Raw genomic sequence first — 17,605 nt, forward strand, 5'->3', positions numbered from 1 at the left:
TATTCATTCATTTGTTCTAATTGCTACTGTTTTGTCATCAAGGACAGGGAGTGGGTACCGAATAATGACGGGGGGGGGGGGGCTGGGGAGGGGAGGGGAGACCGACGGGTGGCGAGTGGGGGCATGCACAACTTGTGCTTTGTATGAACAGACATAAAGAAGAAAGGGAGACAAAAAAAAAAGGCGTGTCGCCATGGAGACGGCCAATACACGAATGTAAGTTCCATTTGAAGAAGAAACATATGAATACATTCAATGTAAATTTGATTCTGAATGTTTCAGTGTCGAGTAAAATTCTTCGTTTCTGAAATTAATGAATAATAATAATAAAGATCTGCGGAATAGAGCTCCTGGCTTACAGCATTAATGTACTAAGCACTTTTTATAGTAATTTTTATATTTGATAATTATTTGATATTTATTCATTATTTATTTTGATTTTGTCTCTCACGTGACGAGCCATCTGCCATATAAAGATGTTAGAGACTGTTTCAGGAGCAAGCATAAAAGTACCTGACATAAATGATTCCCTATTTCTTTGGGTGCTGTTCGTTATTCCGAAGGTTCGATATTCCGAAGGTTTGTTATTCCGAAGGTTCGTTAATCCGAAACACACAAATTCCCTATACCTAGAGGTTCGTTAATCCGAAAATGAAAAAGGGTTCGTTAATCCGAACATTTGTGTCGTTATTCCGAAGGTTCGTTATTCCAAAGATTTGTTCATCCGAAAATGAAGATCGGAAAAACGAACTTTCGGAATAACGAATCTTCGGACTGAAGAGCCTTCGGAATAACGAACCTTCGGAATAACGAGCTGTAACCATTTCTTTACCCACTAATCCCACATCATATTGGCAGTGTTTTTGGACGTGTGTCATAACATTATGATAAATGTGATGAGAAATGCCCTTGGACCATATGAAATCCTTTAAGATGAAGGAAAGTTAATAAAATGGGAATATCTGAAGGAGCTCTAAGATGCAAATGGATGATGGGTTGCAATTAGGCAACATGCTCAATTCAACGCTCACACGCAGTGGCAAAGACATATGAAAGCGAACATCGCTGCACAAACTCTGAGCACAAGTGTCGCTGACGCATTAGAATTCCTCGAAGACCAGGGCCTTCCTCAGTTCTAAGGGATGCGGTACCACAGTTCGCTTCATTCGAAAAATTGATAAACTCCTCGATCTACTGAACTCAAGAAACCCACTAGCACGTGACTTCAAATATCCTCCTTGTCCTGACAACGAACACCTCTGGAGACCATGACCGAATCATACACACCTAAGATCCATCCCAGATGCTCATTGAAATCATATTACCCTACACCCCGCAAGTTTTGTTTTGTTTTGTTTTGTTTTTCGGCATGAAGAGCGCAGTCTATATTCACGTACGACAAATTGGTAGCTACAGAAAGTCCAAAGCTGAAATACTCACTCACCTACAAGATGAGCCAGGACAATTTAGAACTGTTCTTTTGCGGCATGAGATTTTCGCTGGGAAGCAATTGTTTAACAATAATCCAACAGCTCTTGAATTCACCAACTGCTACAAGAAAATGATCTGCCGACATAAAATACAGTGATATGGAGGAAACTGCACCGCATAGGATAACACAGTCTATTCTGCATGTAAGCAGTGGACATAGCAATTACATAGACTCTAGCCATGAAGAAACAGAATCCTGATGTAGAAAATATGAAACGTCAGTTCGAAGCCCTTCTACCTCAGATCATGATTATGCGGATAATCCAAACTTCAGTGCACTGTCTTACTACAAGAAGTCGATAGTCCCCTATAGCTATGGACACACAGTGAAGATGGCCAAGAAGCACTTGATATGTGAAGAGTGTGCTGCTGCCCTTATGACAAGGTGAAGTTACAGAAGGTAGTTTCCTCGAAAAGAAAAATACAGGAGGGCTAGAAGACCTTGATACGGGATGTTCGTTGTAGGTCCATGGTATGAGACGGGCGAGAGATTCCTGCAGCGACTTATGAAAGCAACTTAAAGGACAAGTTTACCTTCATTAACATAAGGATTGAGAGAATGCAGCAATATTAGTAGAACACATCAGTGAAAGTTTAAGGAAAATTGGACAATGGATGCAAAAGTTATGAATTTTTAAAATTTTTGTTTTGGAACCGCTGGATGAGGAGACTACTAAGGCTCGTGATGTCATATGAGTACAACAGTGTAAAGACAATATAAAAAAGAAATTCAACATATATTTTCACTTTTTTCGCATGATAAAAGAGCATTTGACTTGCCTCTTTCTAAAGGCAATGGGAATAATATTACCCATAACACATGTCAGTAACAAGTCAAGGGAATGTGTACTTTTTTCAAAAGATGAAATTTTATGAAATTCTCTTTTTATTTTCCTTATATTGTTGTACGCATGTGACATCATACACTGCAGTAGTCTTCTCATCCAGCGGTGACTGCGCAAAAACTTCAAAAATTCATAACTTTTGAACGGATTGTCCGATTTTCCTCAAACTTTCAATGATGTGTTCTACTAATATTGCTACATTCTCTCAATCCTTATGTTAATGGAGGTGAACTTGTCCTTTAATTGCGGTAATCTTCCACAATCACGACACCCACATGTTTTTCTTTGCACTGCAGTTCTTCAAGAAGTCGGTCATGGATGTATCTTTTATTCATTGTCTGATCACATGTTCGATTCACCAGCAGACTGTAATCATTTCTTCTCCCGCTGAAGATCTTTATGTAACAAATATGACATTAAGTGATAAGTTTAGGGACAGAGTAGAACTGATATATGAAACAGAGACAACTATGCAAAAACTTTGGATGAGCATGCTTGCCTTGGAGTTGTGTCTAATTATAAGAATAATTTCAAGCAGGCTCAATTAAGCTAAACAAGTTGATCAAGCAAGACGAGCTATGTATATCAAAGTTGCGACCTCCAGTAGATTTGTAGTAGATTTTTTTTTCCAGTGGATTTTGTTTTTATTTTGTATTTCATTTTGATCGTCTTGTAACCATCTATATTCATGGAAGTGAAGTTTCGGGATAAGAACATTTAGATGGTATTCAGTCTGCATACACAATACTGTAAACAATATTGAGGTCTATACATATGTATATATGTATACACTCGATTAGAACGTGTATCCGACATCAAATTTCTCGGTATCACAGTGGATGATAAACTTTCGTGGAGGCCTCATTTCATTAAAATAAGAAAATAATTTCACGTAGTATTGATATCATTAGCCATAATGCATCGTCTTCTTTGCTAACGTTTTATTTTTCTCAAGTAGGCCTATTAACTTATCTTAATTACGGAATTTTAGCATGGGGGTAGCGCCTATCAAATTTAATTAGATAAAATGAAATATAAGATAAATTACAACGAACGAATATACCACTAATAAAACAAAATACTTGTGCTTATAAAAGTCATCCCCCATCTCGTAAGCTGGGGATGCATAAACCCCCATCCCCCCCCCCCCCTGGCTATACGCCCCTGAGTTCAACCGTCCACGTCCATCTGCAATAACAGATGGAGCTCTTAATTGAGACACAAGCCAAGGTGTACATTGCTGTGATAACCAATATTTATGATCACTTATTAGTTGAAGCTCTCGTAAAGACCTGATTAATCGCTCTGCTTATCACACGACCTTTGCCCGAATAGTTTATTACAACAAAAACCCCGGGAGTTGCGCTGCTCGTCGAAACCGCGAGTCAGTGTAACACTCCCGGTGTCACGTTCACTGCCGTCCATCAAAGATTTCCGGGCAAAAATAATTAGTTATTGTAGGATTTATTAACGAGAGATGAGCAGTCAAACCCACTTCCGCACTGGTGTCCCTCGTGCTATAGGTATTATAGACTCCGGCAAATATACCGTTGCGAAGCAGTTAACTTTATAATAACACGGGAGAAAAGTTTGGTTATCATTGGTAAGGTAGGCCTACATACAAGAGTAACCGGCTAGTTGCACAGTACTGACTGAATGAGTCTTCAAGTTATTCACTGTCCTGACGAGCAAATAGAACCACGTCCTGTGAGTCAACAAGGGCAGCCTCAAAGAAAACAGCCCAAATGCGCGCAGCAGCCAAGATTAAGTACAAGATTCGACTCACTGTGGTGGAAATGGCAGAAAGAACGAAGCCCTATTCTGCAAGACCTTTACCAGCGGCATAATCCTTTCCGAGCTATGTAGGCCTATTCAGGGAAGAACTATTTCATGTTATCGACTGCGACAGACCCACTGAATACAGTAGCGGCGTGAAACAGGACAGTAAAGTTCCGATTGCCCTTCCATCTGTATATACTGTAAGGTACATCCTGTAATACAACTCTTCGGAATATCGGCTCCTAGATATACACCAAGATGGACTTGAACTGCACATACACACCGCTGTCGTACGAAATGTTGGCAGGTAAGTCTCACTATTAGATATTGTCTTCCACGCATATGCTGTCATCATAACATGAGACCTATTGAATCAATCTTGTGTATAATGTTGCATTGCTTTCTGGATCTTATCTTGGCTCACCCTCAGGGCTCAGCAGCCTATAGCCATATGGCACTTTTACTTATTTAGAAACATGTATCACAACTGAACTTTTTTTTTTTTTTTGGTGGGGGGGGGGGGGGGGGGGGGAGTAACGCACCCTCACCTCCCCGTAATGTATTACCCATCACAAAATATTGCACAAAAAGGGCCCCTATAGCCATAATGCTTCTTACAAATGGCTACTTCAGCGTAGAACAAAATATGTAATCCATTCTGTAAAATAAGAAAATCAATATTCCGAGAGGATCAAGCCTAAGTGTTTTATGTGCTTGCTTAATACATTTGTAAATATCAGTTATAAAAGTGACGGCACTAAAAGAAACAAAATTCCTGTCTTCAGAAATTGCCCATTGTTCTTGTAGTCTTTCTTTTCTTTAGCTTTGCATAAGGGCGTCGTGGTCAAGGCTTTAGCCTCTAAATTAGAAAGTAAATGCTTCCTTTAAAGGTCAAATTTTGTAATTTGTAAAACTATAATATATTTTTCGCAAATGACAGCATTATGCAATCACTTTCACCAAACACTCTTCCTCGTGATTATCATCCTCTTCTGTATAATTTATATATATATATATATATATATATATATATATATATACACACCCACCTGTCTCTAATTTCAGTTAGTGCACTTTCCTTGATTGTCGAAATTCTGCAAATCCAGGATAGAATTTTTACCCAGTTTTACCAAAGCTAAGAAATTCAAAATACATGCAGCAAACGAAAAACAGCTATCTTGAGGTTAGCGTTGCCTGCACCGTAAAGAGCTACTGTATAAACACTTTATTGGTCATACTTTTTTTCTTGATATAAATTTATATATTACTTTTTGAACAGTGATCAAACTTTTCGCTCAAAATGCGACAGGTTCATCCGTTTCTTAATATTTAATAATGTGAAGTGCGATAAGTTATTACAAGCAGAAATACTCGAGTCGGCAATATTGTACAAAAGGTCACCCCGTCTCTATTACATTGGATTGTATGGTGATTTCCTCTCCGTATGTGATTCCACCGGCACGTTCGTAAGCCACTCGTCCGTTTGAATCCGCACCAAAAATAAAACTATTGTCAGCTTGAAAAGTATATCGTTGAGGGCAAAAAAAGAGAAGACTGGCTTATATTCACAACGCCTCCAGACGTAACCATGAAATCGTAATTCGAAATACCGCGTAATCTATAATCGAGCGTTACAGCAGCTTCAGACTGCTTTGACCAATTTCGACTCTTCGAAACAAAAGACAAAAATAATTTGCCATTAATTGTAGCCGATGACTATTGCAGATTTAAAAACTTTGGTAAAACATTATGACATACCTTGAGAATAGGGTGCTTAGGGTGCGAAACCTCTGTATGTGCTGCGGACTCGTGCTTCCTCTCAAATAGTCCTTCCTTCCTTCCTTCCTTTTCTCTCTAACGGCCCCTTCCCATTGTCTCTTGTTTGTCCTATCTACGTCTTTCTGTCCCAAACGTCTGTGTGTCTACTTCCGTTAGTCTACTTTTGTTTTTCATGTGCAAGTTCAATTTCTTGAGTGTCACATATCTCTACAAGCTTGTCTTTTACGTGGACCTATATCTTTCCCAATACCACATTGATTTTAAACAAAATCTATAGTTCCATTATGTATGTTTATTATATATTTTTGCATAACATTGCAATTTTGCGTAATCGCATGAAGACGTGATATTGGAAATTGAATTTGATTTGAATTTGAATTGAATTAAATGGATGTTTTACTGGCTTGAAGAGATTAAAAACAATACCACGACAAACACTACCGATAAGAAACAACCACTTAGCTGTACAACATCAGCCTTCCAAATAACTTACCATCCTCACTAACACTTTCATCACCATAAACAGAGCCTATTACTGCAGTAGCCACCGACTTTATACTGTTATTACCACCACAGCTGTTCAGTATTCGCATGAGCTAGATTAATCATATACCACCATCACCATGACCTCGAACATTATCACCATCATATCATGACCACGTCCAAAATATACTGCACCATCATCACCACCACATACCGCCATTCCAACAACACTATACCATCATCTCCCATACCAAAACCAACATTATCACCATCGTAAACACGGTGGCATTGCCGACTACCAACACTTTGAATCTCTAAGTATGCATGTGACATTTTATATACCTATACAAGTATATACTGTCCCATTATGTTTTGTTTGTTTCTTAGTATTACTTTTTTTTATATATTTCTTCTCCATCTCACCAGATCTGGAGAGCAACCCCATGATGCTGCCAATCCTCATCACCTGCTCCATTATCACATCCGTGGAGGTGGTTCTGTTCTTCGAGGCTTGGTACTGGGTCACTCAAAACATCCCTTACAGCGACAGGCGAACGTGCATTATCTGGATCCTGGGCATATATCCTGTGAGTTATTGATCAATCGATTAGTTGATTATCTATTTATATGTGGATGAATTGGAATCTTTCCACATAAGAGGTAACTTTCCTTTTTTAAATCGGTAACTGATGTGTTTGATAGGTGGTAGGCAAGATGAATTTTGAATATACATAATTATGTCTTGCCGTTTTTATTTTTACTTATCAAATAGGAGGGTGGATTGCCATTCATTATTCAAATGATTTGTAAAATTGATCGATGAAATTTAAACTAATGGACAGATTATAAGGGATGAATGGAAAATTTATATGATCAAATTAGTGCTTGATGAGTTAAGATGTGCTCAATCAACGCATTAATAAAGAGGAGGCTAATAATGTATCAGTGAAATGAATTTTATGGATCGCACTCATCGGAATGTATAAAGATATTCTTTTGAGAGTTGAAGCCGATGTTGGCAGTGATATTTGGCAAGGAATGACAGTAAATTCTGTCCTTACTTATTCTAAATACAAACTACAACATTGCAACTAGTATAAGTTTTTGTCTTCCTGATCGAGCACTTGTTATCATCGTTATTGTTCTATACTCTTCAGGATTTTTTATCATTATCACGACGATTTTATCATCATCATCATTTTACTCTCAACCATCATCAAAGTTAAATTTCTTTTATCTTCTCACAAGGTTTACTGCGCGGCGTCCCTGCTCGGCCTTTACATACCTCGAGCCTCGGGCTTGTGTACGCTGACTGCTACCGCGTAAGTGAGACAGATTTGAAGTGTCATGCCATGCATAATGTGAGCTTTTGTGTAACTTGGCTAGATCCATATGCACATACTCATCGTTGTTGATAGATCTCTTCTGATAATTTTCGCATCAACACAATATCAATTAACGCACTAATATATACGACCTTTGCCACGGCTTGTCAGTGTTTCTGTATAAACACGGGGTGGGATTTTTAACTTCACGAAATTGACACGAAATTGACACGAAATTGACACGCTATATACCTCTCAGAATATAAAGAGAACAATGAGACATGTACGTTTCAATAAACTGTGTGTGTGTGGGGTTTTTTTTTCAGTCGAATGTTATTATGACTCAGAATATACAATACAAGCCTGTAGCTTACGACGGAATATCAATTTCTCGTCGCATTGTCACGATTGGATGCATAACATACATGTATATGCCAAAATATTTGTGGACTATCAGTCTTTTGGTGTCGAATGAAAATAGTCGTTATGGCTCTCTATCATCAAATGTGTGGAAGTGCTATTGTGTGCTACCTGGCTTCATTTATCATGTTAATGTGAAGAATACAAATGTATAGATCTCTCGCAAGGTTCAAGAGTCAAGAATCGATAAAACCGCCGAACGGCCGAAGGACATTCAACTATACATTGTTGCCGTTTAAATGGATACCCTGAGTCCAGCGTAGAACGCCGGTAATGCTAATTACACACCCTCAAGATCTAATACAAACAAAACGATGATATTTGAGATAACGTCTATAAACATTGATCTTTCGTTAATCCAACTTGAACAGACCGGACAAAGTTCAAGAATGTGGAATCTAGCGGTATAGAGCAATATATACCTGCATAGCACAGACACGACCACTTGATCCATTTTGTGACAGCACTACACATGATGAATGTCATTTAGCGTCAAAATACAGTATACTTTATAGAATTTTTCCCCTATTCTTGTAATTTGTGTTTCCGCAAGTGCTACCAGGCCGCACTTAATCGCCGATTACTACGCTGAAATAGATCTGTCGTCATCGAAATTCACCACGTCACGTCAATATCGTTTTGTATGCGAAATGCTTGTATTGTGTGTGTGTTTCGCCTGTGTATTGATAATTCACTGTTTCATATTTCACACTTCATACGATTTTTACATTTTATGTGTTGTCAAGGAGACGTTGAACACGAGATGGTCAATTTGAGATGGAAATAAAGAAATACGTAAACAAATACCAATAATGGTAATATTCGGGACCTACTGAAAAATCGGCAGCTTGTAGAATGTAGGCTAGATTCTACAGTTTATACAGTGTTTCAATGACGAAAAATGACAAAACCTACGAGAGCACAGGATGTCGACAATGTAATAAAGCTACGTGACGAAGAAAATATACAGTGTTCATGAATGAGCAGATGAAGGTAACAAAGCTCAGTAAAATTTAGTCAAACAAATCTAGGAAAAGTATGTTTTTAGCGGTGAATGATGTGAGAAATTTAGAACACCCCATCAGAAATGTCTTCGTATGCGCCCACCATACTTTGTTTTATTTGGGAAAGAGAAGAACACGAGCTTTCATAAAAGCATAAGAAACATTGTGTTCTTGAAAACAAGAAGCGCTATAAAGGTGTTTTTTTTAAAGGACATATACGTATTATGTACTAACGGGGGAGTATGAACAAAACTGGGTATTACGTAATGAAGACACTTGAGGGAACCAGTTTTATAGTTAATTGTTAATAATTGCTAATTTGATGATGATCAAATTTTGTATCACACTGTATCACTGATGATTTTGATGTTGCTGCTGATAACATCGATAGGGATAACAAGGATGGTTAGTACAAGTGTATTGCAATATGATAAATGCTGCTTCTATTGGTTTCAGATTACATTACTCTACCGTATATGTTCCAAAAAAGACAAATACAACGGGACCCTTCGCAACGATAACTTCAAAGATAGAGAATCAATCCAAATACAATTTCAGGGTATGAAACTATAACTCATTGCCCACATCTTACAGAAAATCCCATTCGATTTGCTTTAGTGGTCAAAGAGAAATGAGGAATTTTGTAGAGCATATCTCAGGAATCCCTTCCTTCCAAGTTCTGTCTTTTGTGCTTACACATTAATATGCAGTTCCAAGAGCATCCAAGTGCTAAACTTGGAAGAATCAGACTCGTGACATGCTTTACAATAATCCACATTTCTCTGTGACCGCATAACCAAATTGAATAGGGTTTTCTGCAAAATAGAGCTAAGATGTTACATTTTAAGACCGTGAAGTAGCATTTGGACAGTTTAATCATATTGGGTGTTATCAATGTGAAATCCGATTGCAATTTTTTGGGGGGACATACTGTACTTCTACTTCTGGGTTACTGTTGTAACTACCATTGCAACTGAAAATATGCCCATTGTCATCATGATTATCCTCGCTATCATTTGTAAATTCAGTAAATGATGGCAACCTCTCAATTTTGTCATGATCAGGTTCTTCGCCGTCTGCCTGTACGAGTTCGTCATCCTCATCGTCGACTACTTCGGCGGCCTGGACGCCATGGTGCTGCGGATGACGGGAACTAAGTTCTCGCTGGCCCGTCCTCCGGTGATGTGCATCCTCTTCTGTTTGCCGAAAGTCAAGATGACGAGGTAAAGATTCTCCACTTGACTGCGACTAAAAACACAGAAGGGCCCTTTTTGTCACTTTGTTTCTATTCTTCAGATTCATTAATTTATTGATTTATCTACTCATGAATATTTGTCTTCATTTCTTCCTTCCTATATTATTTATAAAACATTTTCATTCACATGTTTGTTTGGATATCAATATTTCATTTTTCGTCTTTTTTCTCTTCTCCTTTAGTTTTGTTTTTATCATAGCTATTATGCAGTTCGTAATTTTCTCTCAAAATAATGGAAATGATACTAACATAAACAATGTCATTTTAGTAATAAGATAATGACGATTCCTATATAATTTATTGTAGTGAATACAGTTTTGATTTTTGATATTTTCATTTGCATCATCATCATCATCGCCATCACTATCCTTCTCATCTTGTTTCTTTTTTTCCCACTCCTTCCATTGTCTGTAGATACCTAGCCAAACTCATGACAGGACAATTAAAAAAAGAACAAACATGCGGGACAGCTACAAATATTGTTTCAAAAAACAAAACGGGGAAACATCATATTTCCTGACGCTTTGATTATTTCCTTCTATAGAAAGAATTTCCGAATTCTGGAAGCGTCTGTGCTGCAAGCAGCTATTATTCGCCCAGTGATGCTCTTTATCACGGAAGTTCTAAACGTGGACGGGTCCATAAACGAAGATTCGGTGAGTACCTAGTTTAACACCAGGCTTAACATCTCTGTCGGGAAGCATGCGGTCATATCGTTTGCTTAGCATACTGGCGTAGATGCATGCACTGACGGTTCAATGGACTATGTAATTTCGAAAGACTGGGCATTGTTACAAACAGTGTAAGTTTAACCTCTCAGGTATAAGAAACCCCGTTCTGTGGTTTCTGCGGTTGGTATTAATGAGAACATTGTTGAAGTCATCGATATTAGGTGAATGAGCATAAATAAATCCATTTTTTAGGGGGTGAACAATGATTTAAAAAAAAAGTGATTTGAGCAACCCAACCATGTTAAAAAAAAACTAATCTTAAAAATAATTTTCTTGACTTATTAAAAATAAATCATGGATGTAAGGAGAATGTTTGCCTACGACTGCGTATTTCCACTTTGTGAGGAGGAGCAAGGAAGAGAATAAAATCCAAGATGTAATAAGGGACTTTACCTTGCCTACACAAGTGATGTCACGCGCATGCTCTGTCCTCTTGGCCAATCAGCACACGTCCCTGGTCATCACCTTGACGCTGAATAGCATCACCTTGGTGTCCGCCCTCATTGCTGTCTCCGCCCTCGTCGTCTTCTTCTCGGCCGGCAAGAACTTCCTCAAGGAGTACAAGATCCGCTTCAAGTTCCTCTGCGTGCAGACGGCCCTCGTTCTCAGCAACGTGCAGTCGGTGCTCCTCGTTATCCTCGCTCGCTTCGACGTCATCGCGTGCAACCAGCCCTTCGCCACGCCCGTTCGCGGATATCGTGAGTTGCGATCAGTTTGATTTACTTCGGTACTAATTTTTGTACGGAAAAAGAAGAAGTGAAAACGGAGAAATAAAAGAGAGAGAGAGAGAGAAAAAAAAAGGACATAGGTGTAAACTTTAAAAGTTATCCCAATGTTTGCTTTCTGTCGTTGGCAATTTCTCTGTGTATGGAGTGTGATGATCTTTACAACGTCTTCATGTCTATTCAGAGTATTCAGAACCGTGGTCTCATGGGGTAATGCATAGTGTCATGTTAATAATAATACTGATTATGTTAATGGTAACGATGTTAACACATAGAGTAATACTTATAATGATAACAATGATAACAGTAATTATAAATATCACATGATGATTACAACAATATCAATTATCTTAACAGTGTAGCTGAAACATTGGAACGTGAAATAATAATTATGTTGATTGCGCAAGTTATTTTACTGCGCATTGTTTTAGATGCCATGAAACAGACAGAGCGAGAAGAAAAGAAAGCGAATGATCACACGAGTGGCTGAGTGAAAGGGCAATATGACAACACAGGTTAACATTAGATCTATACAGCCACCAGCAGAAAGAGTTATGGCAGAAGCGATAATGAAATTGATTTATATGACATGCACGATACTTAGCGAACAAAACTTGGCATTCATATTCCCCATAAGCGTGTCACTTGTAAAGGAAAAGAACACATAGTTATTGCTGTTTAACATCTAACTGGGTATGTGATGAATGGGCGTGCAGTACTTGGGTCATGACGAATAATTCATCAAATGAAGAAACTGATTAATGATTCCGATACCTACAAATAAATTATGTGGCGTGATATCTCAGATGAAATGAAATAATTATGTCGTAAATCAACCAATCGAGCAATAAACGATTCGACCTAATTTTTATACATGACGCTATGTGGGAGTGGTGGAAAGTTGAACGCAGTTTCGATATGTGAAATGATCACATGGTGACGTCGGCTTAAAGGGAAACCAAGAAGGGATTTCACCCACTTCCCCCTTGGGAAACACGAACTATGGCCTTTATGGTGAATACATTCATGATTAAAGTTGAAACAGGCGGATTTTTTTTTCATGAAAAGTCTTCTCAAGAGCATAAGAAGATAATTGATAATTTCATTCGAACGCAATATCTGTCTACATTATTAAGTTTGTTTGTTTGTTTGTTGTTGTTTTTTGGATCTTCATTGCAAAATTTCTATGCAGGGAAGTATAGTCCACCTCCCTGATTTATCTCAAATTAAGATAACATACATACATACACACACACACACACACACATACATACACACACACACACACACACACACAGACAAACATAGACGTCAAACACCTTAATTACAACAGATACCCTCAAACACAGGCAAACAGACAAAGAAACGACGTTTTTTAAAGTGATTGTATAGTATTGGTGGAGATGAGAATTGGGCTTTTAACTTTTTGTGAGATACCAAGAAACTACAGAGCATACCATTTGTAAGAGGAATTCAAAGCTTATTAGATGAAAATCGGTTTTAGAATTTCTGAGACATCCAAAGACAAAGTAAAACAAAGTGATCCTAATAAAAGGTGGGTCCCGCTTTTTATTAGGAATGCTCCTTTTTTTAATATCTCAGCTATTTTAAAACCAATTTTCATCAAATTAACGTTGAATCTCTCATGGAATAACATGCTCTTTCATATTTCATGAGAGGTTTGTCATTATCTCCCCCCAAAATATTAGAAACCTGAAGTTAAGGTCTCAACCAAAACTATAGCTCCCTTTAAACACGCATGGCAGTCTTGTATGACAATTTTGGCAGTGAAAGCTGTCATTAATTCCATCGTCTTTCATCGGCCATCTTTTACACAGAGTGGCACTGCTTTCTTCTAACTCTGGAGTCGGCGCTCATGTTCATTCCCACACTCTACTTCTTCCGCACGACCAACGGCAACGTCGTCCGTATCAACAAGCGGGTACGGGCGAGCACCTTCGCGGGCATGGTGTCCAGCGACGGACTGGCCCAGCCCACGACGGAGAAGACGCCGCTGCTGTCGGACCGAGGTCGAAGCGCCTCGCAACACTCCTTCGGCGCCGTCAAGGAGGTATGACAGCGGGGCGCGGACGGACGAAGTCGTCGTCCAAAGCAAGAGCGGGTTGTCTCTCTATACGGAGATGTCTGACTGAAATCGCATCTTTACGGAAGTTGCTGGGGAGAACGATGAATTCATGAGGGAGCTTCTTACATGTGATAATTTCACAGGACGATAATGATGTCGCAACGATGCTTCCAAGAATGACGATGACCATTGACTGGAATATACGCCCTCGTGGAGCTGGAAACCACAACAGTGGTTAATTTGCGCGACCCAACTTTAGAAATAGAATGGAGAACTGCTGGTCGACTTTTATTGAGTCTCCTTTTTTTAAGGGTATTTTACTGACATTGTGCCATAGTTCATCAGAGCTATTATATTCATTAGAAATTATTTTATCTTGCAGCTTTGTTCGGTAAGTGGTGTCATGAAGCAAGAAAAAAACTTACTCATAGATTCTACACGTTGTCTCGAGGAAATGACAGGTGGAACATCTAAATCATCACGTCATCATTAATCTTTCGTATACACCTACTCGTTAGCATGTTGCAACTGATACAGTTGTAGGACCTCGCGTATAGATATAATCGTGAATATGACTTTAACAGGGTCCTTCTCTTAGTGTAGCACACTGTCGGTACTCACAAGCTCACGTCTCTACACGTGCATTTTTGCTGTCACCCCTTAAAAGAGAATGAAAGAGCAAATGAATTAAGTCATAATTCATAATGTGAAATTGACGATCAGATCATTTTAAATTCAAAAAGTTTTGACGAATGAAATTGCTGGTATCTTAGCAATTGAAAAAAAAAGAAATAAATGTTGGTGCTTGATATGCCTTATATTTCACGTTATGTATACTTGCACTTGACACTGGTGTGACTTTTGTCCCCAGTAATATTAATAATCAAAACTGTTCATCCACTCAATACGATGGTGCATTGTTGATAGAGTATAAACTGTTCCATTTTCATGGATGCGAATTAATTTTTGAAACATCTTATATACTACTTGACTACGGGAGGAACCAATCAGTAAGTAATTGTGTCAGTCACATAAAAAATCTCTCACCCATTTGCATTTTGTGTAGATACAACTGTATGCGTAACTCTTTTTAGTCTGTAAGACTTACAAACACTGGAAAGAGAGAGAGAAAGAGAGAGTGAGACAGATAGAAAAACGGACAGACAATAAAAATGTACACGAAGAGGGAGAGGGTGTGCATGTGAGACGTCAGAAAAAAAGTGAAAGATATAAAAGAGAAAATTGGGAAAAAAAGTGGACACCTTTGCACCTTTCCATTGTGTGGGGATTGCACTGTACGGTCGAGTCCTCCCACAGGAGGGTCGAGCGAACTTTCCGAACTTTCTACTCTGAGCAATCATCAATCACGTGCATCGGTTTTTCCCATGTTAGGTTCACTTCCTTAACTCATATACATGTATATTCAACACCTGATGCAAGGTCGTCCTGTTGTCCGACGCAGCGTAATGTGATCATTGCTTCTTTAAATTAAGGTTACAGTATTATGTTCTGATGTTGCATTGAACAGTTGAATGCAATTTTGTTTTATCAAGGTTTGAGAAACATCTAAAAACACCACAGAAGGTGATTGATTTAATTCCCCGGCCTAACAATTCTGTACTTTTTCATTGCCGAAATTGACAGCAGCAACTAATGTGCTGTTACCATGGCAACATACTTTCCGTTACTCTTGAAAAATAATCTTGCACAACCTTTGTACGAAATTTGACAGGAACCGCTTAAATACTGGATACGAATTTAAGTCGGCAAAGGCGTTTTGCCCATTACGTGTTGTTACCATGGCAACACACTTGACCCTACTGTTGAAAATGTATCTTGCACAACTTTATATTGAGCTCAACATGTGCCAAATTTGGGTTGAATCGCTGAAAAATTGCAGAATTGGTTCGATCCGAAAGTTCGCAAGACCATGATGTGATGTTACCATGGCAAAGCACTTTCCGCTCCTGTTGAAAATGTGTTTTGTATAATAATTGTACATTAACTGCGACATTGTGTGTCAACATTTTGTCTGAATCGCTTGAACATTGGTGAGGTAGTTTGATCCGCATGTTTTCCAACAGATCGTCTGACAACACGCGGATTTCTGCAAACTTTCTTCAAACTTCGTTTGGCAGGGTATTTAGAATACACAAAACAAACAAATAAACAAACGTTGAATTCATGGGGAATCTATAGCAGACTTCATTATAGTGTTCCTATTTAAGGAGGGTCCTTTTGTCATATTCTCATGCAAAGTGACACACAAGAGTACATACACATAAACAACAGCAACTGAAAAAATACTTTCCATCACGCAAACGTGTTAGATGTACAATTTTTTCCTTTTTCTGCTCATTTAAAACCACTCTGCCTAGCCTCATACGAAATATGCAATAAAATGTCACTCATATTCCATGATCAATAGCTCGTGGAATATGAGTGACTTCGAAACCACTTGACAAGAAATTGCCTAAAATACTTTCCCCAGGATTATAAAGCCAGTACAATACTAATGTTCAGAGTACAAATGTTTGCTATGTAATTACTCCACCGTGATTAATATCCCCGCTCCCGCAGCCCAGATTCTAGTCTATAGTTCTGGGCCCTTTTATTTATCGATTTTTTTTTTCTCGCCGACTATACGCGTTATACGTCGAGTGATGGCGCAATCCCGAGAACTGACTAATTTCCTGTGAAAAAGAATTGAACCAGGGTTTGATAAAAGGTTACGTGTGTGTGTGTGTGTGTGTGTGCGTGCGTGCGTGTGTCTGTGTCTTTGTGTATGTGTGTAGTACCTTGTGAGTACCTTGTGAGCTTGACTGCTTCACACTTGTGGAAGTACAGTGTATAGTTCACTCCACAAGATTTTCAAGAAAATATGTAGTAACCATGGCAACACCTTGTCAGGTACAAACACAAAGAGTATATTGCATAACTACACCTGTAGACCATTATAGGCCCTACATATAAAATTTGAAATAAATTACTTTAACAGTGTGGACGTAGTTCGCTCCACAAGGTTTTTGGGGAAATTGTGGTTACCTTGGCAACTTTTTCTCAGACAAACATAGAAGCATGTCGTGCAGATCTACACCTCGGTGTCATTATGTACACGAAATTTGAGTTCAATTGCTACAAAATTGTGGAAGTAGTTCACCCACAAGATTTTCAAGAAAATAAGCCGTTACCATGGCAACGCCTTGTCCGGTACAAACAAAAAGTGTGTCTTGCATAATTACACCTATTGATCATTATACATACCAATATTGAAACAAATTGCTGAAAAACTGTGGAAGTAATTCACTCCACAAGTTTGGGGAAAATTGTGGGTACCATGGCAACGCTTTCTCCGACAAACACAAAAAACATGTCTTGCACATCTATACCTAAATGTCATTATGTACTCCAAGTTTCATCAAAATTGCTTCAAAACCGTAGGAGTTCGCGACGCAAGATTTGCAACGGACCGCCCGACCGACCACACGCTGATTCCTAGATACCCCCTCTACACTTTGTGTACGCGGGGTATGAAAAGGTAAATGGCAATCAATCTGAATACAAAGAATTAGTATTGTAAGAAAATGAAATAATTTTTATGCTCAAACTTAGAGAATAATATGCACAATAGTCTCGCTCTCACCAGGTCATGAGTATCGCAAGTTCACCTTCTTACAGGGAA

General features: G+C 38.5%; 1 protein-coding gene across 1 annotated transcript; it reads left to right on the forward strand.

Moving 5' to 3' along the window:
* Positions 1 to 4,154: 4,154 nt before the first annotated feature.
* LOC140230369 (organic solute transporter subunit alpha-like) lies at positions 4,155 to 16,053 on the forward strand. Its single transcript, XM_072310519.1, has 7 exons — positions 4,155 to 4,422; positions 6,804 to 6,964; positions 7,626 to 7,699; positions 10,191 to 10,349; positions 10,926 to 11,037; positions 11,558 to 11,810; positions 13,676 to 16,053. The coding sequence occupies exons 1-7, from the start codon at positions 4,374 to 4,376 to the stop codon at positions 13,912 to 13,914; spliced, it is 1,047 nt and encodes a 348-aa protein (XP_072166620.1). The 5' UTR covers positions 4,155 to 4,373; the 3' UTR covers positions 13,915 to 16,053.
* The last annotated feature ends 1,552 nt before the right edge of the window (positions 16,054 to 17,605 follow it).

Source organism: Diadema setosum, chromosome 1 (genome assembly GCF_964275005.1).
Source record: "Diadema setosum chromosome 1, eeDiaSeto1, whole genome shotgun sequence".
NCBI classification, from domain to species: Eukaryota; Metazoa; Echinodermata; class Echinoidea; order Diadematoida; family Diadematidae; genus Diadema; species Diadema setosum.

Excerpts from the sequence above, each read along its gene's own strand:
- LOC140230369 (XM_072310519.1), top strand. The coding sequence starts at position 4,374 with ATGGACTTGAACTGCACATACACACCGCTGTCGTACGAAATGTTGGCA. Across the intron at positions 7,700-10,190 it reads TGTACGCTGACTGCTACCGC|GTTCTTCGCCGTCTGCCTGT; the intron begins GTAAGTGAGACA and ends TGTCATGATCAG. Across the intron at positions 10,350-10,925 it reads CCGAAAGTCAAGATGACGAG|AAAGAATTTCCGAATTCTGG; the intron begins GTAAAGATTCTC and ends TTCCTTCTATAG.